The 27,518-nt window shown below is 43.3% G+C and overlaps 1 protein-coding gene across 1 annotated transcript; it reads left to right on the top strand.

The window, feature by feature from the left end:
* LOC134671801 (protein bicaudal D) lies at nucleotides 1–27,518 on the top strand. The gene is made up of 12 exons (XM_063529624.1): nucleotides 1–386; nucleotides 1,718–1,858; nucleotides 12,589–12,813; nucleotides 13,351–13,588; nucleotides 14,443–14,603; nucleotides 15,353–15,493; nucleotides 16,483–16,744; nucleotides 18,561–18,698; nucleotides 18,869–19,060; nucleotides 22,654–22,911; nucleotides 23,662–23,828; nucleotides 24,370–27,518. The coding sequence occupies exons 1-12, from the start codon at nucleotides 171–173 to the stop codon at nucleotides 24,442–24,444; spliced, it is 2,214 nt and encodes a 737-aa protein (XP_063385694.1). The 5' UTR covers nucleotides 1–170; the 3' UTR covers nucleotides 24,445–27,518.

Below are 27,518 nucleotides of genomic sequence, written 5' to 3'. Positions count from 1 at the left end.
ACTATCTTCATGTTGGCAATGGCTGTCAGTAGTGCATTGAACTGTCAAGACGTGATACTTTTGGGAGAATGTAGGAATTATTTTTGATTTCAACATTTTTAATCGTTGTTTTCCGAGATTATTTAATTTGTTTATGTGGATAAGAGAGACGGCCGTCTAACTGTCACGAGATGGCAGCCACGGCGCAAGGGGAGATGTCTGTGGCAGAGCTGAAGGCAGAGATCGAGAGGCTCGGCCGCGAGCTGGATCAGGCGAGCAGCGAGAAGATCCAGTCGGCGCAGCTGGGTCTGGTGCTGCTGGAGGAGAAGAGCGCGCTGCAACAGCGCTGCGACGAGCTGGAGACGCTGTTCGAGAACACCAGGCACGAGCTCGAGATCACACAAGAGGTTAGTGGCCTACATTCTGTCGCATCATTTTCACTTTTTATGCATTAATCCGCACATTAAGCGTGCAGCTACGTTAACTTCTAAGCATATTTTTTACAATTTCGCATTCATAAGTTGAACTACTTTCAAAATTATAAGTGAACATACTAATGTTAATGTTACTAAGGAGTACACTTCAGTATAACATCATTTAATATTTTCTAATAAGAATGTTATCAACTGCAAAAGTTACAAAATGAATAGTCATAAAACTTACATAAACTTACTTTTCTGTATGGCATAGGATTATAAACAGTAAAGTTTCCTAAAGATACAAAACTAATAATGTTGTAACAAATTGTCACTTACACCTGATGCAATTCTTCCCACCTCATACTATTCCAGCAGGACACATGTCTAGCTTGATACTAACCGGGATGTGCATATTATCTTATCATATAGTCAAAGTAATCCCATTTGAATAAAAATAATGTTTCAGATATAAAGTCATTACTGACACTAATATATTTTTTTTTAGCCTATTTTGTGTCCCACTGCTGGGCAAAGGCCTCCCCTTTATTCCGCCAGGTGTTGCAAAAAGTGACTAATATTATTTTAATTAAATTTTATATTAGTAATATTCCAATAACAAACTTACATACAGAAAATACCAATTGCATGAAATACCATTTGACATTTGTAAGCGCATTGTACAGTCAGCAGCAGAAGTTGCTAAGCAGGCGAGGTGTTTATAATTACCTTAACACACTCTTATTCTCTTAACAATAAAGTTGCGTCAAGATCATTTTGAACACCTGGCCTGCTTAGCAACTTCTGCTGTTGACTGTACTTAATATGCCTACTTGAAAAATAAACTGTCTTTATCTTTTCCCTAGACTAGACTAGACTCTATTTGACCCTAAATTTTATAAATTTTTTTTTGTATAGCCTATATTGTGTCCCACTGCTGGGCAAATTTTATAATTAAATAATTAATAAATAAATATTATAGGACGTTTTTATACAAATAGACTAAGACCCACGGTAAGCTCAAGAAAGCTTGTGTTGTGGGTACTCAGACAACAATATATATAATATATATAAATATTTAAATACATAGAAAACAACCATGACTCAGGAACAAATATCTGTATCATCATACAAATAAATGCTCTTACCAGGATTCGAACCTGGGACCATAAGATTCATAGGCAGTGTCACTACCCACTAGGCCAGACCGGTCGTCAAATATAAAAAATAATTTAAACACATTTATTATTGATTACAAAACAAGATTATTTATTGTACATTTTCAGAAGAACAATTAGTTTCATAATACAATGTTGTTACAGGCTTTGATGAAACTAGATTCTACCCAGAAAGTGACGACACAGAGTGGCATAGAGCAGGAGAATGCACTGCTCAACGAGTCGGCCGCCATGGAGAGCTCCCTCACCCTTCAGATCATAGAGCTGGAGGGAGAAACAAAACAGGTAAGACACTTTACATTTAATAATTGAAAAAATATGTATTTTGAATTGTAGGAGTGTTTACTCCTTACCAGTATCCTCCTAAGGCCTAAGGTCCTACCTATCAGTGGCGGCGCGGCAAACATATCCATAGGCAAGCCGGGGCTAATTTGGTTTACATACTTCCTTTACAACTCTGCTCAAATATCAAAAAACAGGCAAGCCGGTGGGAATCGGCTTTTATGGACGCTTATAGTACTTATTCAGTTCAATGAAATTTAAATCATATTCAATTGAAACAGCGTTGCTTTTGCTTTATTTCGTTCAGTTCTTGAACAACGCAATATCAACTCTATTTCCTACACTGTAGGTTCAAATTTCTGTGGCCAATTTTGCATTTTTATTTTGTATGGCTGGGCCTTAGGAGGCTATAATGCTAAAAAAGTTACAATAAAGAAGAATAGAATAGAATAGAATTTGTATGCCTATTTCTAATATAATATTTTTTCAATTTTTTTTTGTATTTCTTAGAATAATATATAATTAAAAACAGTTAATGTGTTAGGTAGTCCAAGGAAAACATCACATCTATGTTTTAGGAAAAACAATGTCAGCACATTTTACCACAATAAGATATCTTTTTATGTTCAGAGACCAAATAAAAAAATATAGTATGTATTTACATGCAACTTAATATCTTTGGTTTTAATTCTTAATTAGATGAAATTCATAAAATAAAAATATAAATCAAATAACAGGTAATTAAAAAATAATTTAGGTCAAATTTACTCTACATTCTTCAATCCATTACCGCCACCTGCAGTCTGCAGTAAAAGGTACAGAGGAGGCGGCAGTTACCTGTTGTCTAGTACCCACACTAAAACATAAGCATTACTTTTTAGGGTTCCGTACCCAAAGGGTAAAACGGGACCCTATTACTAAAACTGCGCTGTCCGTCCGTCCGTCCGTCTGTCACCAGGCTGTATCTCACGAACCAAGATAGACAGACAGACTAGACAGTTGAAATTTTCACAGATGTATTTCTGTTGATGCTATAACAACAAATACTAAAAAGTACGGAACCCTCGGTGGGCGAGTCCGACTCGCACTTGTCCGGTTTTTTTATTTACTTTGGGACCTAACGACAGTGTATTTCTAAAAATTTATTTAATATAAACTACTTAATGATTTTATCATAGGATTCATAGGTCTTTAAATAATCTACTAATTTCTTAATGGCGTAAATTGGACTATCATGATTTTTTCTTTGAACTCTAGAAAGTTAGAACAATTTGTAAAGTTTGTTACATTAGTGACTGAGAGAAGTCTTGCATGGGAAGTTTATTATCAAGCAACGTGTAAACAAGCTTACACTCTATATAATTAGTGACCTATTTAATTTACATGCGAATTGTTGCCGTGGGCGTACGACATAAATAAATAAATTATAACTACTTAAAGTTATATGTTTCAAACAAGTTTTAAAATGTTGTCAAGAGAAGTTGTTTTATCGGTATCGTCTTGGGTCGTCCCTTTCGTTTTTCGTCAAGTTCTTAAATTAGTCCTATTCTGCTTTCGTCACCCATTCTACATTCGTCACAATCGTCGGTGGCTTTCAATATAGAATGAGTGACGAAAGCAGAATAGGACTAATTTAAGAACTTAACGAAAAACGAATGGGACCTCCCAAGACGATACCGTTTTACCGTCATAAAATTATAACTAAGTACGTTATCTGTCAGACCGAGACAGTGATTATCTTCGACAATTAGCAACATTATCCAATGATCATGACATGTTTTGGTAAGAGTAGACTGATGCTTTTGCGACAGTATCTACTGATTCCCTCGCTAAATACTGTGCTCTTAAACAGTAGTGATTCTCGTCATGCTAATTTGCTGTCAGTGTCTCATCTGATATATAGACAGTTACAGCATGCCTTGTCAAGGTCTCCCTGCAAACGGTGTAAACGAGCCCTTAACAGCTTCAATGCTAATTGAAACCCCAACACATTACGGGAGAAACAATCCACAATAAAAGTGTGAATTTGCATTTATATTCAATGCAAACCAATTAAGACGCAAACAAGCCAAGCTGTTTCATAAACATTCCGTTTTACAAGCACAGGAAAGCTTGCAACGAAATCCTATCATAAAACCAGTTTACGACTGACCTCCAACAGCGCTTACTTGTTACGAATCTAAAGCTCAAATTATATTAGGGACGAGCCCCCACAACAAAATGTAATTTGTGAACGGTTAGACCGGGAACTATGAATTGGTAAGTGAGCGGTCCCTACCTTCCTGTTTAGTATGCAAGCGCTGTTGTAATTAATGCCGCGGCAGGTCTCGCGGGGCGGACGTGTGCTGCTCTTATTATGCCAACAACTATGTGTTATTCAGTTAGTTGTTGGCATAATAAATAAAATAAAATAAAAAAATAATAAAAAAAGAATTGGCTGTTCCATATTGTACGGATAGTACATCTGAGATGATATGATTCTTGATGGTAGATTGCAATCTTGGTGGAAACACTGATTTAGGTATATTTATTTATTGATAACCAAAGTATATGAGTACTAGCTAGGAGCACGTATAAACGTAAACTAAAACATAAATCGATGTATGGCGTAATCGCAAATACAGCAATATTATAAAGTCATTATATTTAATGCTGACGCGAGAAATGTGCGATGCTTGCATTGTACACATATAAAATTTTGCTGACCAGATGCCGATGTTTTCTATGAGAGAGGCATAATTTTATTTTACGATTTAATTTTACTCCATGTTCGAGTCGAAAGTGTCTTTGTGTGACGTCCGTGAACTCGTTTGTCGTTTGAACGGACCAATCACGGCACGGGACTTCGCTCACCTCCTCCCGCGCACCCCCGCATATTTGGAATCATCGGTTGCATGAAATAATTGCTCTAAACTCCGTCTAGAGGATTCCTAGTCTATGACTGTAACGTAACAAGCGGGTGTAAATATAACAGCGTCATGATTGTTACATTTACTTTTACTGCCCAAACTGAACCTCGACTCTACGTCTGTATAAAACTAGATGTGTAACAGAACACAAACCCATCCAACTGATGCGAGACACTCATTTGAGACTTAATTAAAAGTGCCTACGCTTAATTTGTGAACAAACCGTGTTGATTACCAGAGCCTCCAGACTTGCAGAGTTAGAGCAATGAATATGTAAAACGATATCTTAGAATAACTTCTCAAAATTTTTAAGACTATTAAGTACCGATTATTTAAAATCGAAAAATTCATCAAATTTGGTACAACGACCAGTAACTCAAAAACATTTACTAATCACGTAATCACCACATTGTATCAAAAAGATTATTGGAAACGCGTCCTGCTTATTAACTAAAATTTTTCGTATGTTAGACAAATTTAGTTTAAAACAACGTCTGTCGGTGTCGCTTCAAACAACACTCTTCTTCTTAGTCGTTACTGCACTCTTTGCAGAGTGTCGTGGTCAACTGCTGACATCAGGCACAGATGTTACTTGCCGTACGATTTCTCACCATATTCCACTAAACAAGTTGAATAAACAACACTAAACAAGTTGAATAAACGTCTATTAATAAAACACAAATTCTTCACTTAAAAATGCGCCTGTAATCCGGAGTTGGTCATTATCTCGTTATCCAGACGGGTCTGACGAATTGTGCCTACGCGCATGAAATGGGAGCAATTGGTGCGACGTGAATCATAAGGCCCTGCGCGCGCGGCTTGATCACAACCTCTCAATAAACGACCCGATTTTTACATACTGAATTAAATTTTTTTCGCTTTTTTCGCAACGATTAATCTCGGGTAATCGGAAGCGATAGTGCTTGAACAAATCAACCGTGATGTAATGCGACTGACGTAAGCGCACCGCCAGGAATCCATAACACTGCTCCAGAAATACACATTTATATACCCGGCCTTGATTCGCCAGTGAATGGTCCAGGTTTTTAGAAATATACGATAGTGTCTGTAGAATGGTGGTGCGTGAGTGCCAAGTGCGTGGAGACAGTGAGTGAGTGTACCTAAGGAATGCATTTGTGAATTTACGAGGACATGGGTGACGCTGATACTGGTGGCGAGGTACGAGTATGAAAATGTTTCAGATTAGAGATACATGTGCAGATCTGTGAAAGGCGGAGAGTCATTTCAGGAACGTTACAAGAGTGTAGGAGTGTAGCCATGACAACAAACATTAAATGTTAGTTGAAAACACCTGTAAACAAAAGAAGTGCAAAAGTTGCTGAAATTGCGGTTGTTTAGATTGAAGTTTAAAAAAATCTAACAGTTTGCTACTTTAAGTTAAATTAAAATTAAATACACTTCTTCTTAATAAATCATTAAGAATGGTTCAATTTTATACAAAAGACCGGCTAAGACGAAAATTTGGGATGGCATAAAGATAGATATTTTTCAATAGAATGTCAAAATATATCAGGCCAGGCATATTTAATTATTTACTAATCTTGTGGATCATGGTCGTTTTGTTTATAGTTTTAAACCTCCCCTTTTAACTTTTGTTACATCTGTTCTTCTGCTGATAAGGCAATGAAACATCATTCTCTAAATACATTTATTAGGTCATGGCTGAATTAAAATTGTACACGGACAACTACCATAGTTCCATCAATTGATTAAGAAAAATTAAAGGCTGTTAATAAAATATGTATGAAACATACTAGATTTTTAAAAGTACTAACTTCTTTCTTGATAATTGACTAAATAAATACATCGGGAGTGTTGAATAAAGTTTTATCGCAAAACCTACTAACATCGTATATTTATCGTGCTCTATTGTCCAAAACCTACTGCTAACTTAATACGAGCTCTCCGTTTCGTCCATTGTGCGTCAAACATATGCTGAAAGTTGGAAAGGGAAGCCTGTCGAAGTTGTGTCGTATTTCACGCCGTGTTTACTGATATAATGGACCGTTGTTGACACGCCGCGGCTGGCGCACCGCCAAGCGGAGGGCTCAAGGGCCTACTACCGCTTCGCTGCACATGACCAGTTTAACTTCTACTTCTAATCACAGACAGTTATTATGAAATCATAGGTCAGATTACACTGGGATTAAAGCGCAGACCTGTTTAAAGATTTGTTTAATATATAGGTAGCGTGTACAAGCCACACCATTACTCTGTAACGAGCGTATCCTACGCTAAGATGTAAACACCTTGGTACGTGTTTTGAATGAAAAGTTTTCAGTTACAAACTCCACTTTCGGGGGACGTAAACTTTGTTACTTTTAGTGTTAAGGGCGCTGTGTTATAAATTTTGAAGTGCCTTGACCTGTTTTTCCGAAATGCTAGCCAACGGTCATAAAAACTGAGTTGAGATAGCCTAACAGTTTTACTTCTGTCCGGTGCAAATTTAATAAAATCCCTCGACGACATAAAAATCGTTCTAAAATCACATTCAACTATCATGTAGGTTCCGGAATGTCATTTTTTTTTATTTAGATTTACATTGCTAATTGCTAAAATCATATCATGTGCCATAAAATGGCATTTCGAGTATATTCACGCAGATTTTATTCGCTGTATTTAAGGTATTCTCGTAATCCATTCATAACATTAGGTATGTGCCTACAGGAAGCTGCAGTGTGCGCTCTACACAAATGGCGTATTTTGAAAGTGAATTCTATGGTAGTCGCGACCTTTAGGGCACGAGTGACGGTTTTGGAGACCAACGAGATGACTGTCGGGTTAATTTAAGACCGGCTTCCGTTATTATATTACCCATTAAGTTATATTACTCTTTACTTTTTTTATTACGCTATCTGGCGCGTGGATAGACCTAAATTTCGGTCGTAATATTAGATGAAGAGCGCTTAAAAATAGTTTGTTGATAGGTATGTATAAAAATAATAATTTCGCACATAACACTGAATTGACCTAACCCTAAACTAAGCAAAGCATGTATGTACTTAGTTTGGTGCTAGGTCGATCTGCGTATAATAATGAAACACGAAGAAGTCTGTTACACCGCATTCATTAACTATTACAGAAGGTAAAAAAATCGATACCTATTTGATGAACTTATGTAAGTACGATAATAAAAAAAATATATCATCGGTGAAACGAAAGCGCACAGACTTCGCTGGTTCGGTCACCTACTCAGAATGGGAGAGGATCGGGCTGTCAAGAAGGCGTTCTTGGGACGACCGACTGGTAGCCGTCCGGTGGGTCGGCCCAGGTATCGCTGGGAAGACAGTGTGGCGGCGGATCTGCTTCAGCTTCGCGTCAGTAACTGGCAGGAAGTTGCGCAGGATCGCGACAGGTGGCAAGCTCTCGTTTCGGAGGCCAAGATTCTCTTTGGATCGCTGAGCCAAAATAGTTAGTTAGTTAGTTATGTAAGTACGAGTAAATACGGTAACAAAGAGGGAAGGTGATAAAGAAAGTAAAAAACTGACTGATTAAAAAGCAACAATACCTCTAGAATCTAAACATTTTGGAAAATTCTGTTTTGTGATAAGCCTTGCGTTTATGGACGTGCAAGGAGGCATGCTCGGACCAGGCCATTTCTGTTATCACTGCGTAATGCGTATGACTAATTCTTTACATTTTGCAATGCTGATATGCACGACCTTGAGATTCGTAACAAGCTGCCTTGATAATACTTAGCTATTAGTTAAAATTTTACTTACCTTGGAGAGCGAAACTTGCTAAGCTAAAGTAATAAATTCATTTACTAGTAGATATTCAAAACAATCGTGCGAATCAAACCTGATAGCTGCCGAATTGTAAAGAAATATTATCAAATCGATATCGAAATAGAAATGTGACCCAAACACTTCCACCTTCATAATGTGTGGTTAAGGTGGACCTTCATAATGTCTGGTTAGGATCGTGGGCACATTTTATTTTATTTTATTTATTTATTTCATAAGACACAGTACATAGGTGTTACATTGAAATAGGACTGCCAAACTGCAAAACAGTTTGATGGCAGTTAGTAAAGCTCTTGATCTACATTTTTGTGTCAGTTAAATATTTATAAACATGCTGTATTATTTATCATAATGTCATACATTTTTCAGTCAACCATTTTTTATGGACGATTTTTTAGGTTCTAGATTTTTAGTAACCCATACACAGGCCACACACATATGATATGAAAGGTAAATCTAATCAAAACTACGCTTCTTTCTCTATCGGTCCATTAGAAATAGTATCCGAACGTGCCTAAAAAAACTGAGGGTAGACGTATGAGAAAAAGCACGCCAATTTTAAATAGGTCACCATATTGGATGCCTCGAGTGTCGCATGAAATCTGCACTTTACATTTGTCACAGCGGACTTACAGTCTTTACTGTAACTACTATAATGAATCCAGGAAATAAGGTAAAATAACTTTTGGTCACCATATATATGTATTACTTAACGTTAAAAGCCTTTGCATGTAAGCCTAGATGTGTGCCGCGATAGGTCCTGTTAATTTTCAAATTGCTCTCCGAAGCGAACTTGAGCAAGGATGTAACGTAAGTTTTTTCTAACGGTAACTTTCAAATACACAGTCTTACATCTTGTACTAAACTTTCTTTACATAACAAATTCACTGATCGCGATATTAAACTAATAACGGCTCATTGCATGCCAGTAACGTAATTTCTGTGTACATTTAGATTGTGTTTTTCATAAGCAATAAAACTCTACTTTATAAAAAGTTTAGGAGACTATAGAGTTGATTTTCTGATCATCATGTATCTATCTATATATACCGGGTGTGGCCTGTAATATGAGCAAAAAATTAAACTGTAGGCTGTACTCCTCGTACTGACTAACATTTGTTCAGCAACTTTTAAAAATAACTTGTGGTTTGATTTTTATTACACTTTAAAGATTATTCTAAGACGCAATGTATATTGCGAATTCTGTTATGTTTAAGGCGTGACAAGCAACGTCAATCACAATGATATGGCGTGGCGATGGCGTCCATTGAAGATAATATTTATTTTGTATGAAAAATAGGGAGTCTAAATACTTCATAATTTTTAAAAGTTGTTGAACAAAAGTGTCACCGTTTGAGGAGTACAATCTATGTTTTAATTATTTGCTCATGTTACAGGCCACACCCGGTATAAATGCAAGTGTCCTGACTGACTGACTGACTGACTGATTCATCAACGCAGAGCCGAAACTACAAAAGCCAGAAAGTTGAAATTTGCACACCAGATTGCATTTATAAAGTGTACAAGAGATAAGAAGCGATTTTGAGAAATTCAACCCCTAAGGGGGTTAAAAAGGGGATGAAAGTTTGTATGGGGTTAAAGTTTTCTTTTAAGCTAGGAATTTGAAACTTCGTAAAAATATATATTATTAAAATACAAGAAAACTAATTTCAGCATTTTTGAAAATTCATCCCCTAAGGTGGTGAAAAAGGGGTTGAAAGTTTGTATGGATATCAAAATTTTTTTTGAGTGGCGGACTTGAATCTTTGTATTTAGGGATATTATTAGAAGACAAGAAAAGTAATTTCAGCGTTTTGTAAAATTCATCCCCTAACAGGGTTAAAATGGGGTTCAAAGTTTGAATCCATTACAAATGCCTTGAAACTTCTTAGAAAGACATAATAGCCGATTACGAAAAAAAGTAATTATTTTAAGCTAGGAACTTGAAACTTTGTAAAAAAGTATCAAATTCAAATACAAGAAAACTAATTTCAGCGTTTTAGAAAATTCATCCGCCAAGGTTTGTATGGAGATCAGATATTTTGTGACTGCGGGACTTGAATCTTTGTATAAGGGCATAGGTACCTATTATGAGAATACAAGAAAAGTAATTTCAGCAACCAACATCAAAATCCACTTGAGTTAAAACTTCATACAACTTGCTAAAAAAGAAAAGTACTTAATTTCAACATTGCTTGGATATGAAAATTATAGGTACTAAAGATGTAAAATGTTGAAGATTTTTTTTTTTTTTATCTACGTATTTAGAAGGAGCCTTTATCTATGGGACATGTCGGCTCCGTTGGGCCTCTACATTACATTACTCTACATTACATTAGTGTTGCTAGATATCAAAGAAATGGTACACGAACTTCGCATGTTTAGATAGGGGTTCCGCCAATATCGACTGGAAAACCCCAACATCTGTTGCTGTATAGCCCCCAGCTTCAAATAATTGTGCCCTCTTGTCCCTAGTCCGAACACATTCCATTAAGAAGTGCTGTACATCCTCCACAGAGTCGCAGATATCGCAGTTGGGCGACTCTGCTTTCCTCATCAGATGAGCAAACTTATTTAATGGAATGTGTCCGGACCGAAGCCTGTGAGCACGTACAATATTCGCCCGGTTTAATTCAGCAACTTCCCACCAGGGTATCCGAGGAGGCTCACATTGAATGGTCTTGTACCAGATTCCTTTCTCATGCGATCTTTCATCAAAAAACTCCTTCCAGCGTTGAAGATAAGATTCCACGCGGACGAAGTCGCGGGCAACAGCTATATCGTATAGCTCCCAAAGTAATAGGTAATTTTGACCCGCATCCTACTTATACCCTGACCTGAACATTAACTGCCCGAAACAGGAAAAGGAATTAGTTATACAACGCCTCTATATCCCTTGTTCAAAAGCTTCTATGAACGCTTACTACTCGTATCAGCGGTATTCAGTCACCCATTCAGGGGCTAGAGGCTACATATTTAGAGCTAATTTACGGGCCACACCTCGGACTAGTTAAGCTTGGTCGGGACACACCCAGCCGTCATGACTTAGTAACAACGCGCTGGGGTGGCGTTACCCTTATTATTCAGTCTAGACGTCGATAACGCACCTTTATTAATGAATGGATTGGGCTTATGTGTTAATCAAATGTTTATGTGGATAATAATGATGCTTGGTACTCGGCTCATCACAGATCGATTCGAATAGTATTGAAGGAAATAAGGATTCTGGCCATCGAATGGCCAACTCCGTAGCTTTTAACTAGCTAACTTCCATTGTCTAAAGACCCTTTAGGATAATTGAAGTAGACATGCACGGAACAGGTCGCAATTTCAATTCAAAATTTCATAATTATTTAACGACAGCACAGCAACTGATTTATGTCTGAATTTCCGATCTAAAATTATCAAAATGAGATAGTTGGTGTCGGGTCGGTTTCCGTCTGTCCGCCAAAGGTTTTATTAACCTTACTTATTAACCACGTATTTCTCGACGCGTCTAAATGAGCCTATCGCCAAACGATCATCATAAATATTTAAAACTTGTACACGTAAAAAAAGATATCTGATTCGTTATTAATTAATTCTGTAATTGCGTGTTATAACAATACGAGTATCGAGTATAAATCTCGGCTTGTCGTGCTGTTTGGGGGCGACGACCTGTTGGCGAAATTAGTAGTTCATTACCGCCGCGGAAGTCTACAATGTTTGACCTAATTTTGTATTTTTATCGTTGCTAAATACGGTCGCTTCTCACGCTTTATTTTATAAGAGACGACTAAATCGCGACGCCAATATACGGGAATCAAGTATGCGAAATCAGACAGCAGTTCATTTAGGTAAACTTAAGATTTAGTTTACCACCATTACAAAACGAATGTCATAATTCAAACGAGCAACGTCAACTTATAAGGTACTTTAGGACCTACCATATAGACGAGGCGCACTCTTGAATTTTTTAAGCCACACCTATTGTAAAGGGTCTGCCGATGACTTTGTTTTCCATCATACGTTTTTGAATTTGACTGATTTTTCTTAAATCTTATACCTTTGTTCACAGCTACGTCACGAGCTGGAGCGTGTCGTGAGCGAGCGCGACCGTCTGCTCACGGAGAGCTCCGAGCTCGGCGTGGACAAGGCGTCGCGTGAGTCCGAGCGCGCGGCACTACGGGCGGAGCTGCGCGAGGCGCGCCAGCGGGAACAGAGACTACTACTCGACATCGGGGACTTGGAGGACGAGAATATATCGCTACAGAAGCAAGTGTCGGCGCTTCGATCATCGCAGGTACGTTCTTAAAAAGGGTACAGTCAATCGGAGACCAGCTACGGGTTGAGCTGCGCGAGGCGCGCCAGTGAGAACAAAGACTACTCGACATCGGAGACTTGGAGGTTGAGAAGATACTGTTACAGAAGCAAGTTCACGATTAATAAGTTTTTGGCAAAAATTTAATTTTTGGTACAAGCTTTTATCGCTGACAGTACTTTTCTTTCCACAGGCAACTAATGTTCATCGAGACAATTCTAAAAACCCCAAACACAATTAGGTTTCGTTGTTTTATCACATAGTCCCTATGGCCACCACCGGTCTCCATCATCAGATCAGCTCGATGACACCATAATATTGCATTGTCATCCAATTTATACATGCATGCAAAATTTCAGCTCAATCGGAAACCGGGAAGTGGATCAAATTTAACTTGCAAGATTTGATTACAGACCGACAAACAGACAATGGTCAGGTGAAAGTAAAGCTTGTAATAATAAAAAGTGACAGGACGATTTCTTAACTTGCCTCAATTCCATTTAAACAAAACTTTTTCAGGTGGAATTCGAAGGGCTGAAGCATGAGGTCCGCCAGCTGCGCGAGGAGGCGGAGAACCTCCGCGCGGCGGCCGACGAGACCGCGGCGCTGCGCCGCATCGCCGAGAGGCAACTCGGCGAGGCGTTGGAGGCGCTGCAGGCAGAGCGCGAGGCAAAGTTCGCCGCGAAGAAGGAGCTCGACGCGCATCTTAGCCGCGAGGCAGCTTATAATATCACCAACCTTGCCTACAGCATACGAGGTAAGCTCATCGTTAAGAAATTAACTGAAATGAAAACGAAAACGAACATTTTATGGGTTTAGAGGCAAGGATGTGCCAGATAAAGCTTCAAGTTATCTAAATTAGCTTCATCACTTGTACGCAAGATGACGATATCGTCATCTTAACGACGACTGTTCTAATTTTGTATACCTCGTGTTCTTTTCTGTGTTAATTCAGCCTAATATAAATGCCTTGCAATTTCTGGCACGACCGTTCCCATATCTATAGTCTGTATCTTTAAGTATTTAAAAGAGAGTAACCAAAATCTTCAGAGGAAGGTCGCCCATGAGGTGGACGGACCAAATAAAGGCAGCAATGGACGGTCCCTTGCACGAATGCGCTAAACGCGCAGCCGTCAGGGAGGAGTGGAGGCGAGCCGTCAAACGTGTCACAAAGGGAGACTTCCAATGATGGCCACGACCGCTCTGTCAAGAGTGACCCGATCAAGAAGAAGAAGAACCAAAATCTACCCTCAAATGGCATCTTAAGCCATTTGCGGGTCGGGTAGATGAAAACATTCCATGATCAAATAATGTAGGTTAAAGTCAGATCGTTTAGTGACAGATCCAGGTGGTTTTGTATTTGGTTGGTTAATCTATAAATGTTATACTTACTTACTTACTACTTACTTGGTTGGCGCGGTGACCCAAAATGAGTCTTGGCCTCCAACACAAGAGCACGCCATCCGTGAGCTCGGCGTCGGCGAAAGCTGGCGTTACACTGCTCTTGACCGATAAATGTTATAACTACCCGAAAATGTAAAAAATATGTGTTTACTTTCATTTAAGTACCTAAAGATACAGTAAACTTTGAACACATGTTTGGCGCTGCAGGCATGGGCGAGGAAGGCGGCTCCGAGGAAGGCTCCCCCGGCGCCTCCAACTCGGAGCTGGCGGCGGCCATGGGCGAGCACCACGCCGACCTGTTCTCGGAGGTGCACCTGCACGAGGTCTCCCGCCTGGAGAAGCAGCTGGAACAGGCGCACAACGAGAACGTGAGTCGAGCGACTTGGTTTTATGTCCAAGCTAGCTACAACTAGCTTCATCATCATCATCATCTCAGCCATAAGACGTCCACTGCTGAACATAGGCCTCCCCCTTATGGGGGGTGAATGCCATAATCGCCACGCTTGGCTGGCGGGTTGGCGATCGCAGTCGAGTACACCGAATTTGAGGGACGCTGCTGCCCGTCCACCGGTGGTCTTGGACGTGGTTTAAGGACATACCCGGGTCCAACTACAACTAGCTACAACCAGCTGGCTCCTTCTCTAGCAGCCATGGTCTAAGAGCAGCTCTGCATAAAGTTCCGTGACGCAGGTGCGTTTTCCGGGCGGGGCGTGACCGTTTTATATGTAAAAGCGGCGCGCCCCGCTCAAGCTCCGCCCAGAAAACGCGCCTGTGTGACGAAGCCTTTACTGGTGAGATCAGCGTGATGCACTGTTACACTAAGTATGATATTCCGTACACAGTATTTTTTTAATGTTCAACTGTTTGACGTGCAAGAATTATGTATATGTAATAGGGATGTCTCCTTTATTTTAAATTAATTATTTCACACCATGCACGAAATAAAGTACCGTATAATTATTATAATAAACATACGGTACTTTATTTCGCGTAATAGATACACATAGATAAACATAGATAGCAGGTCGGTTAGAAATATGAAAAGTAAAGTAGGTGAATTGACCCTGACCTCAGTTTTCATATAAATTCCATATTAGCAAATCATTTTTGTCCACAGAGCCAGCTTTCGGCGTCAGTGCGTGCCGCACAAGCGACAGCGGAAAGCGAGAGCGCCTGCGCTTGTGTGCTGCGCTGTGGTCTACAACGCGCCGCTTCTCGCGTCACCGCGTTGGCAGCCTTGCACAAAGAGACCCAGCCCGTATGTTTCTATTTACCACAACACTTGCCACACTACACAGATTGTATCATTGCAAAATTTACTTGACATGTTTTGTGTGTGACCTTCATTTTGGTGCTGATCATACCTATAATCACACGAGGATACATGGAATCATAAGACGAGCACTTAAAGGAATCTTTGCTTATTACGTGTAAGAGCGAGCTTATTGGTCATTTTTAATTGTTTTAACCCTTCAACTGTCAAGGGTCAAAATTTGCCAACGAATATAGAATAAAATTTTGATCGCCTTTGTTGACCCAATATTGCGTCGGTGGAGTCGTAATAAAATAAACGCGCTACAACCTCAATTAGCTAATAATTAGGGATGTAACGATACATGATTTTGCCGATACGATACCGATACCGATTTTTCAAGTAAATAATCGGCGATACCGATACAGATACCGATATTAATGGCATAGTAGTTAGCTAATAGATATAACAAATAAGGAATTATATACTTATTATGCATAAAACATACATATGTATTAATAGACACTCGAATTTGTGAAGTGTGAAAAACTGTAAAAATGCCAAATCAAAATCAAAGAAAACATTTATTTAGGGGTAACCACCAAGCAATTAATGCAAAAGTAAATCCGAATCAGTAATTATAGTTCACTATAGGTAGTTTTTACCCGACTACGTCAACGCAAAAGGAGGGTTATTTATTATGGAAATAAAGTGTATTCAAATTATTAGCAGCGTCATTCGTTTTGCGCGCTTTTCAAACTGTAACATCGGCTGAATTTAAATCGGCGATGCCGATATATCGGTCTGCCGATTATATCGGCCGATATATCGTATCGGTATCGGTATCGTTACATCCCTACTAATAATCGTTTGTCCGTATCTGTCATTTCGACTTATATATTTGTGACAAAAGGATAAAACATAATTCAACTAAATCAGGCCTGTAAAGTTTTATGAATAAGGGGGTAAGTAGTTATTTATCTCGTCGTCTGTAGGAGGAGGAGAAGTCGGAAGGCGGCAACGGCGTGCCTCCTCGTGCGGCGGCGTGGCTGACGTGGTGGCGCGTGTCGGGCGGCGAGCTGAGCGCGCTGGGCGCCGCGCTCACCGAGCTGCAGGCGGCCTCGGCGCCGCCCGACGCCTCGCCCGCGGCGCTGGCGCGCGCCTCGCTGGCCGAGCTCGGCGACAGGGTTGCCGAGGCTGAAGTGCGCGCGGCCGCGTTGCAAGCCGACTGCGACTTGCTCAGGACTCTGGCCGGAGGTACGCTAACTTTTAAACTCTCACTTAAGATCGGTTTTCATAGGATAGCGGTGCCATCATAATGCGGCCGTCTCCAACTCTCCACACTAAATAATACGGCTAAATATGGATGTGGGTTCGCTATATGAAGACACCGCTATCCTAGGAAACTAGAGCATTAGCTCGCCTGGTGGCGCGTCACAGGCAACGAGCTCACGCTCACTGAACTACGGGTGGCTTTAACCCCACCGGGCACCCTATGTCTCATCCGCCGCGCTTGCGCCGGCGTCCTTAGCTGAACTTACTGACTCGTCGAGGTTGAAGAGCGCGAAGCTGCGTTACAACACTTGCTGCAGGACTTTTGGTGGAAATAATTGGCTTCATGCATGAAGTTTAAATTTCATTCAAATATTTTTTATTCGGATGATTGTTACTATTATATCATGTTACAAATGCATTTCCGTTATTAAATTATCATTGAATTGTTTAAAATAATAAATAAAAAGTACAAAAATTTGCCCGCGAAAAGCTAGTGAACGAAACGCAACGCCATTGGTCGAAACGTCACGTGACGTCACTCGTTGAGTTTAGTGTCATTTTATTTACGCATTAAGCATGTGACCCCATATTAGATCCAATACACTGCATGTGATATTTCTGAATACATGAATAATAAAGATATCTTTTATTTATATTTTTTATAACCATGAAACTTTGTAAGTATCTGAACGGTTAGTGCTGTAATCTAATTTGTCATTGTCATGCGCACGGGATACTCAAAGCGCGCTTTTTTTTTCAATTTTATCAATGCAAAATATCCAAACAACAAAGCGGTGGAAATTTAAGTGAAATAGAAAATATAAGTATTTATCAAATAAAACGACGCCACCGAGACGATGACGGACAGCGGGTTTGTCAAAGCGCAATCGGACAATCTACAACACATATGTAGATGCTTTCATGATGTCTGCATATTTCGCCAACAATAAAAATTTCGTTTCCGCTGAGATGAAAGGAAAGAAAGCTGAAAGGTAAATATAATAATATAATGAATTTTACTATGTGTGTGTGTAAAGCTCAAAGTGATATCAAATGTATAGTTACCATAATAAATAACCTATAAACTGTGTATGTATATTTTACTTTGAAAACGCAAAGGACGAGTAACGTTTTATGACCATGTATGTATCAACATTGTTGTAATTTTACAACAATGAAAAGTAGTTTTGGGGTTTAGTTTTCCTCTTTTCATAAGTTTACACCATCGTTTGCGTACTTTCGCATCTCTTGGCACGTCAAAAAATGTTTTCTCGGGTGCATTCATGGTAGTGTTTCTACACATTGGTACTATAATAATACCTATTAGAAGTATAAAATGTTTTTTTTAGGTTTTTCCATGTTATTAACAACAATACAACGAATAAACACAGAAAGAGCGGAGTTGCTTGCATAAGTTTCATAGAACAGTAAATAATAACAAACGTCAGTTAGTTCACGATCCAACGCGTGACGTCATCGCGTCATCAAGAATTCGCGCCAAAAATTATGAGCGTTTCAACCGCTCAAAAATTTTCAACATTTTAAATATTTTTTTATAAAATAATGGGAAACTTTATAAAAGAATTTTTATATTTTCCGGTGTTCAAACGATGTAAATAATGATTTGAAAAATTAAAATAAAATCACGCATGGGGCTAATTACTTCAGCGAACAGGGAAGTAATTTAAAAACTTACAAAATATGAATTACAAAATAATATTTATGATATAAGTATACGAATTGATGCTAGCGTGTGAAAAACTTTTTATTTATAATAATAATAGTTATTTGTTTCCAGGAGCGGGTCGTGCGCTGTCTTCAGCCGCGCCGGCGCTCACGTCGGCGGCCGAGGCCCTCGCACAGATGTACCACCACGTGTGCGCCGTCAACGGCACGCAGCCGGAACGCTTGCTGCTGGAGCACGCCGCCACAGACGGTAACTATGCTAAGTCATGAATCATAATTTGAAATTCCTTTAATGTCTGAATTTTAATTTGATACTAATACGTGTCTTTCATACGCTAAACGGCTCGGGACATTTCGGCACTCATACATAACGGCATACCTCGTGCAATTGTGTCAAAATGTAACATTGTATGTTAGCAGGTCGCGGCACGGACGGTCGCGGGGTGGAGGTGGAGGACGAGGCGCTGGCGCTGGCGGCGGGCGAGCTGGAGGGGCTGCGCGCTGCTGGAGCGGTGGCGCGCGCCGCCGACACGCTGCTGGACCAGCTCACGCACCTGCGCGCCGCGCTCGACGCCGCGCTCGACTCGCGCCGACACCACCACCGCGCTCCTGGTAATACACACACACACACACACGAGCTGGAGGGGCTGCGCGCTGCTGGAGCGGTGGCGCGCGCCGCCGACACGCTGCTGGACCAGCTCACGCACCTGCGCGCCGCGCTCGACGCCGCGCTCGACTCGCGCCGACACCACCACCGCGCTCCTGGTAATACACACACACACACACACGAGCTGGAGGGGCTGCGCGCTGCTGGAGCGGTGGCGCGCGCCGCCGACACGCTGCTGGACCAGCTCACGCACCTGCGCGCCGCGCTCGACGCCGCGCTCGACTCGCGCCGACACCACCACCGCGCTCCTGGTAATACACACACACACACACACGAGCTGGAGGGGCTGCGCGCTGCTGGAGCGGTGGCGCGCGCCGCCGACACGCTGCTGGACCAGCTCACGCACCTGCGCGCCGCGCTCGACGCCGCGCTCGACTCGCGCCGACACCACCACCGCGCTCCTGGTAATACACACACACACACACACGAGCTGGAGGGGCTGCGCGCTGCTGGAGCGGTGGCGCGCGCCGCCGACACGCTGCTGGACCAGCTCACGCACCTGCGCGCCGCGCTCGACGCCGCGCTCGACTCGCGCCGACACCACCACCGCGCTCCTGGTAATACACACACACACACACACGAGCTGGAGGGGCTGCGCGCTGCTGGAGCGGTGGCGCGCGCCGCCGACACGCTGCTGGACCAGCTCACGCACCTGCGCGCCGCGCTCGACGCCGCGCTCGACTCGCGCCGACACCACCACCGCGCTCCTGGTAATACACACACACACACACACGAGCTGGAGGGGCTGCGCGCTGCTGGAGCGGTGGCGCGCGCCGCCGACACGCTGCTGGACCAGCTCACGCACCTGCGCGCCGCGCTCGACGCCGCGCTCGACTCGCGCCGACACCACCACCGCGCTCCTGGTAATACACACACACACACACACGAGCTGGAGGGGCTGCGCGCTGCTGGAGCGGTGGCGCGCGCCGCCGACACGCTGCTGGACCAGCTCACGCACCTGCGCGCCGCGCTCGACGCCGCGCTCGACTCGCGCCGACACCACCACCGCGCTCCTGGTAATACACACACACACACACACGAGCTGGAGGGGCTGCGCGCTGCTGGAGCGGTGGCGCGCGCCGCCGACACGCTGCTGGACCAGCTCACGCACCTGCGCGCCGCGCTCGACGCCGCGCTCGACTCGCGCCGACACCACCACCGCGCTCCTGGTAATACACACACACACACACACGAGCTGGAGGGGCTGCGCGCTGCTGGAGCGGTGGCGCGCGCCGCCGACACGCTGCTGGACCAGCTCACGCACCTGCGCGCCGCGCTCGACGCCGCGCTCGACTCGCGCCGACACCACCACCGCGCTCCTGGTAATACACACACACACACACACGAGCTGGAGGGGCTGCGCGCTGCTGGAGCGGTGGCGCGCGCCGCCGACACGCTGCTGGACCAGCTCACGCACCTGCGCGCCGCGCTCGACGCCGCGCTCGACTCGCGCCGACACCACCACCGCGCTCCTGGTAATACACACACACACACACACGAGCTGGAGGGGCTGCGCGCTGCTGGAGCGGTGGCGCGCGCCGCCGACACGCTGCTGGACCAGCTCACGCACCTGCGCGCCGCGCTCGACGCCGCGCTCGACTCGCGCCGACACCACCACCGCGCTCCTGGTAATACACACACACACACACACGAGCTGGAGGGGCTGCGCGCTGCTGGAGCGGTGGCGCGCGCCGCCGACACGCTGCTGGACCAGCTCACGCACCTGCGCGCCGCGCTCGACGCCGCGCTCGACTCGCGCCGACACCACCACCGCGCTCCTGGTAATACACACACACACACACACGAGCTGGAGGGGCTGCGCGCTGCTGGAGCGGTGGCGCGCGCCGCCGACACGCTGCTGGACCAGCTCACGCACCTGCGCGCCGCGCTCGACGCCGCGCTCGACTCGCGCCGACACCACCACCGCGCTCCTGGTAATACACACACACACACACACGAGCTGGAGGGGCTGCGCGCTGCTGGAGCGGTGGCGCGCGCCGCCGACACGCTGCTGGACCAGCTCACGCACCTGCGCGCCGCGCTCGACGCCGCGCTCGACTCGCGCCGACACCACCACCGCGCTCCTGGTAATACACCATCTCATATAGAGACGACAGACTTCTATTTTCTTAATTTTCAAATAGGCATTTTTTGATAGTGGCATACAAATGTCGACATAGTGCCATACAAATGTCGACATAGTGCCATACAAATGTCGACATAGTGCCATACAAATGTCGAAAAGGTGCCATACAAATGTTGTCAGGGTCTTATAAATGCCACAAAAATAATAAATAGTGCCATAAAAATGTTGATACTGCCATAGAATGTCGAAAAAATGCCATATACATGTCAAAAGCGCCTTTTAAATGGCTTAATAGTGCTAACTATAAAAAGTAGAGTGGTGCCTCATACAATAAATTTTTTATTGTTAAAATGTGGGCTACCTGCGCCTCACGAGGATTTGAGTAGATAAGTCGCGTGAGCCGCCGGCGGTCCACAAATATTCAAGTGTTGCAAGAGACTATAATTTCGTGAGACACCAGCGGCCCAGTGCCGTTTAAATCTCCAGATATCCTTTAGAAGTATACGCACCGTCCTATTCCTAATACTCCGTATCCTTGTATAACCTACACATCCTTCCTTCCCAGGCTCCACAGATTCCCTGTTCTGGAAACAGAAAAACTCCTGGAATACCATTAAGAAAGCCAAAGAACAGTGCAACGCCAAACTTAAGTCCGCTGACATTAAACGAAAATTTACTCACCTTACGCCCAAACTACAGAAAAAGATGACTTATGAACAATACGTCAACTATAGCGGCGTCGGTCGAGTAAAACAAATCACGGACTACTTTGAACACATATCTAAAAACTCCATAGAAAACAAACTAAGAATAGATAAGGACGCCTGGCGATCAAACGATTGCTTCTCGAAATTCAACCTTACTGCTCCGTACAATAAGTCTATTCCTAGAATACGGAAACCTGTGACAGCTAGAAATCCCGCGAACTTCCATTCAGAGTGGAAGAACGCGTTGAAACAGAGCGCGCACTGGCGGGGCATGCAGAATAATAATGTATTGAGTAGTGTGGGAGACTCCTTGAGGCTGCTGTTGCTGCACTATATTATGTGATGGGTGTAGCAGTAAGATAATTACCCATTTTATTTCAGTACAATATAGTGTAGTTAGTTGTCATAAATCCAACCTTATTTATTGGCTCTATCAATATTTTAATTGAAAAAGAGATTGATAAATTCACAGAGACGGGCAAGATTCAAATTTGCGAACTAGCTGAACTATCGGCGCTTAATCGACGCTAAATCTAATCCATCCACCTCCGACCCTACATGAACCCTACGTGCATTTTTATTCATTTTTATTTAACTTAAAGTTCTCTAGAAGACTTCTCTGCTCAATATAAAATCCATTTAGTCATGCAATTTCGTGTACATGTATATCTTTCTTTCCATACACTGTATTTAGACCTCTTTTCTTTTAAGTTTCACACTATTAATAATAATAAACTCTTCACAGGAATGGAATCCGAAGAGCGCGCCGCCGAGCTGGCCGAAATGCAAGAACAAGTCATCAAGCTCAAATCTCTCCTGTCGACCAAACGCGAGCAGATCGCGACGCTACGCACCGTGCTCAAGTCCAACAAGAACACGGCCGAGGTGGCGCTCGCCAACCTGAAGAGCAAGTACGAGACGGAGAAGACCATCGTCACCGAGACCATGCTCAAGCTCCGGAACGAGCTGCGGCTGCTCAAGGAGGACGCCGCCACCTTCTCCAGTGAGTTGACAATGTTATATATAGCAAGTCTAGGTCAAGTCCCTCCTGTCGACCAAACGCGAGCAGATCGCGACGCTGCGCACCGTGCTCAAGTCCAACAAGAACACGGCCGAGGTGGCGCTCGCCAACCTCAAGAGCAAGTACGAGACGGAGACGACCATCGTCACCGAGACCATGCTCAAGCTCCGGAACGAGCAGCGGCTGCTCAAGGAGGACGCCGCCACCTTCTCCAGTGAGTTGACAACCATGTTGTTCTAGTCGTTTAGTTCAGATTCCTGTTCTCAACCATAGGTAACTTTTTTACTATAAAACTTTAATGATAAAATTGTAAAGAAACGGTGAAGTCTTGATAAAAAAATTGCATTGTTTATTTTGGCCTGATCGCGTTGATAATCGATATCGATACGTTTGCGCATGTAGTAGAGCATGCTAAAGCTAAGGAACGAGCTGTGATTGCTCAAGGAGGATGCTTCTACTTTCTTCAAGTTGCAACTCCCGTAAGTAATTTAATGCTGTGGCCGCACGACACGAAGTGGATCTGGGCTTCATACTTCCAAAGTTTCTCTGTCTAACGCTGTTTTTGTTTAGTCGACGGTGTTGTGTTCCCTTAGGTTTTCTGTATTTCTCTTCAATGGTATTTATTTTTGAGAAATCCACCAAGTTGGCAAGATGAAACTTTCAATTTTTTGCTTTCAATCTCAGTCTTAACTACAAATTTGAGCATCGTGAAACTTTTTATTTTGTTTTTAGGTCTTCGTGCTATGTTCGCGGCGCGTTGCGAGGAGTACGTGACGCAGGTGGACGAGCTGACGCAGGCGCTCGCCGGCGCCGAGGACGAGAAGAAGACCCTCAACCAGCTGCTGCGGCTCGCCGTGCAGCAGAAGCTGGCGCTCACGCAGCGCCTCGAGGAGCTCGAGGTATGGCCTGGAATTTACTGGAATATTCTAAATATGAGATGTATAGAAAAGTAGATGCTGTTGTGGGGCTGACATCAAACAGGCAGACGCGACGGAGCTGTAATTTTAAGGTGAAACTCTTTTGAACTCGTTCGGTTCGTTCGTAAGGGGCTATTCATAAATTACGTCATTTTAAATTTGGGGGGGGGGGGGTTTGGACATTGGATGACGGTAGCATGACGTAGAAGGAAACGGGGTCATTCGAAGCATGACTTTGGATGATTTTAGGGGGGGGGGGGGTCAAAAATAGGTGACGTAATTTATGAATGGCCCCAAGCCATTTTATTTATTTCAGTATAGAGGTGCGTTCTTTCAGAACCTAAATTTACCGGCGTAGGCGACCGTTCCATGTAGGGGCACTCGCTCGTAGTTGTAGGTATTTTCACTGGATTAGAAATTATAGTTCTAGTTAATACGGTAACCTCCAAGTATACTTCGTAGGTTATCTATGAGATAATGATCGGGTAGTACATTTTATCATTAACGGTGTGTTATTCCGCAGGTGGACCGCGAGATGCGCACCCGGCGCGTGCCGAAGGCGGCGGGGCCGACGCGGACGCGCGGGCGGGATTTCTAGCGGCTCGTGCTCGCGCTCAAGGCCGCCGCCCGCGCCCTGCGCGCGCTGCTCGCCCGCCCGCCCCGCGCCCGCCCCGCCCGCCCCGCCGCCCGCCTGCCCAGCATGCGCTGACGGCGCCGGTCACCACGAACTTAATACTTGCGCCTTGTGCTCGCTCGATCGATACATAAACTGCGATAACTGGCGCGGTCGGTAGGATCGACGTCCAGACCGGGGAGGACGCCGTCTTCTACTTTAGTGTTCCCGCCCCTCTCTCGGCGGGCCCGACGTCTGATCGATGCGAGTTTTAACGAATTTACCGCGCCGCGTCTCCCTTCGCGACGCTCCACGCCCGGTGACGCGAAACATGTCGATTTCGGACACGTACAGTGCTTAGTGATTCCCGGGGCGCCGCGCGGGTGACTGAGCTAGAGTGAGCGCGGCGCCCCGACGTTTTTTATAAATCGTTCTTAGGCGACTAAATTATTTATACGTTTTATAAAATTATCTTATTAACCGTACCGCTAAGATTAGGCGGAGGGGCCCCGCCGCCGGCGGCGCGCGCACGCGCGGGAAGGAACCGTCAAACTGTGCAATAGCGTGCGCGCGCCCGGAGGGATGAGGTGAAACTTTGGTCGGCGGGGCTCCTCCATGAATGGTTGGTGTTGAATTAAAGTTGACTGATTTTAATGTGTGGCGCCCGAGGGCGCTTGTTGTTGTTCGCGTCGCGTCGCCGACTAGTGTATCGAACTTCCTCCCATTCGTATCTATTGCGCCGTCAAATTAATGTTGATCGAGTATTTTTGTAACAGTTGCGGTGTATTTTTATTACGCGAATGAATTTATCGCCGTTGTTATGCCGCGTACGAGACGATATATCCCTCGCGAAGCAGATTTTACTATTATTATCGTGTCGAAACAGGAATTATCGATAAAGCCGTGCGAAGTTATTTTTTATGACATGTTTATAATATAATTGTACGGTTCGCATATACATTTAATGATTACGAAATCCTCTACTCGATACGAATGTTCAAGTACGTCCAAAATGAAATTTCTAAAATAAATGATCGGTGTCCATCCATTGTGCGCAAAAAGACTATGTAATCTGTTCAATAGTCGGTCGTAGGTTCGTTGTGTTTGTGGCCCTCCGCCGATACTTTCGTCCATCTTGTTGTAGAGTAGTGTGTCCGCGTTTGTTTGACCTGCCGTCCCTAGGCCGCGTGCCACTCGCGTCCATTCTTGTCCAGCGCCGACCGGCCGGTCGCACAAAGACCTGTGTCTGTTTCGCTCCGTATTTTTATCTTTAAAAACAAACCGGTCTCCAGGTTGCTCAATCTCGCTCACGGCGGCCGGTCGGCGTTTCTATTATTAAGAGGAAATTTACAAATATTATTGACTTGTTACGGTATTGTTTACGTTGTGTATCGTGGATGTGATAGGCGGCTCGCCTCGGCGCGACGTAGTCGTAGTGTCCAGACCTAGGCTAGTTCGACCGTTCCATGTAGGGGCACTCGCCCGTAGTTGTAGGTATTTTCACTGGATTAGATATTATAGTTCTAGTTAATACGGTAACCTCCAAGTATACTTCGTAGGTTATCTATGAGATCTCCGTCGAGATGCGTAGTGAATTGGTTCGCAATATTAACATTACTAGCATAATTTGTTTGCATAGCTCAAAGCGGGCTCGCCCGAGGACCATAGCCTTGCATTTATTGTTTTTAGACTATCGTATGAATTAGCTTTTATCGTAGCCTCTTTATGTACTTAAACGATGGACTTACCAGCAGTAGTTAGTATTTATCTTTATTTATATTTCTCTAGCTAAGCAGCAGACATCGTTTATGTATTATTTATGTCTAGTCAATGTTACCGCCGCGCGCGCCGCTGCCTGCGCCGAGCCAGATACTCTGTTGATTGTATTTGTTACTTTTATGTTAAAGTATTACTATTTTTCTTACGGTTGTTATGAAATCAGTATTTAATTGCCCTTATCTTCCGTCTTATAAGCGAGGAATGAAATTGTTTCTAGTATTACTATCTGGCTGGGATCGTGACAGCGGCGCGGACGGATCCGCGTCAAAGTTTCCATGGTGGCAAAGCACTATGTCTATTTATACTTTTACTATAAGTATCTTTCGTCCACATACATTTATCTTGACATTGTTATGTTTAATAGTATTGTACACAAGTTTTTTGACATCAAATCATTTACATTAATTTTATATCAGATTGTTATATTTTGTGAAAATGAATTTGACTACACGAGCGGCGGTTAGTTAGCCGCCGACCGTGTTACTGTGAATCGATGGCCTGATCGGTTTATCGAACGTTGTGACGTGTAACTGAGTTCGATATCAAATCGTTAGCAAACAAGCAAAACTGACAAATTACAAAAAAAATATACAACAATCTACCTTATTTGAGTACTAATATGGTTCACTATGGCACCCTTGGTACCTTGTGGAGGTAATTAATGAGTTTGCTTGTCACCTGACGAAATGAACCCGAGATCGGGCCACGGCCGGAGTCGCTCGATGTCTGCTGCCACTCGGTGGTGGTTCAGAGTGATTAACCAAATATTTCTTTATTTATACACTTTAACTCTTTAGAATAGGTACTTATTTTGCTTAAGAATAGATTTTATTTTCTATCATAGAAGATGATTGAGTTTTTATAATCATTAAAGATTTAAAACTATTTATAACGCGCGCTAGTTTATTATATTGCGTATTGGGCAAACGGGTCGCATGGATGTTCCCTTCACTTAGACCGTAGCCGACGTCAAATATTGCACAGTTTGACGGTTCGTCATTTATTCCTAAAGTAGATACGCAAGATGGCCACTGTCGTTGCTTTAACTTTCACGTAATCATATCAGATTACAAGTCTTTGCATAATAGAATCTCAAACAGATGTAACTAATGAGCTTTAGATGTTATGTGTTCGCTGTATTTCAGAGTCAGGACAGATCACGAACCAGTTTCGGGAACATATCATGACAGAAGGACTATATTTTCAAACTGTAAGGCACGCCGTGTTGTCGCAATGACTGATAACAATCATGTATGAGAATAATAAATTATTATATTTAA

The sequence above is a fragment of the Cydia fagiglandana genome, chromosome 16, assembly GCF_963556715.1.
Source record: "Cydia fagiglandana chromosome 16, ilCydFagi1.1, whole genome shotgun sequence".
NCBI lineage: Eukaryota > Metazoa > Arthropoda > Insecta > Lepidoptera > Tortricidae > Cydia > Cydia fagiglandana.
This window is presented reverse-complemented; position numbering and strand designations above follow the sequence as displayed.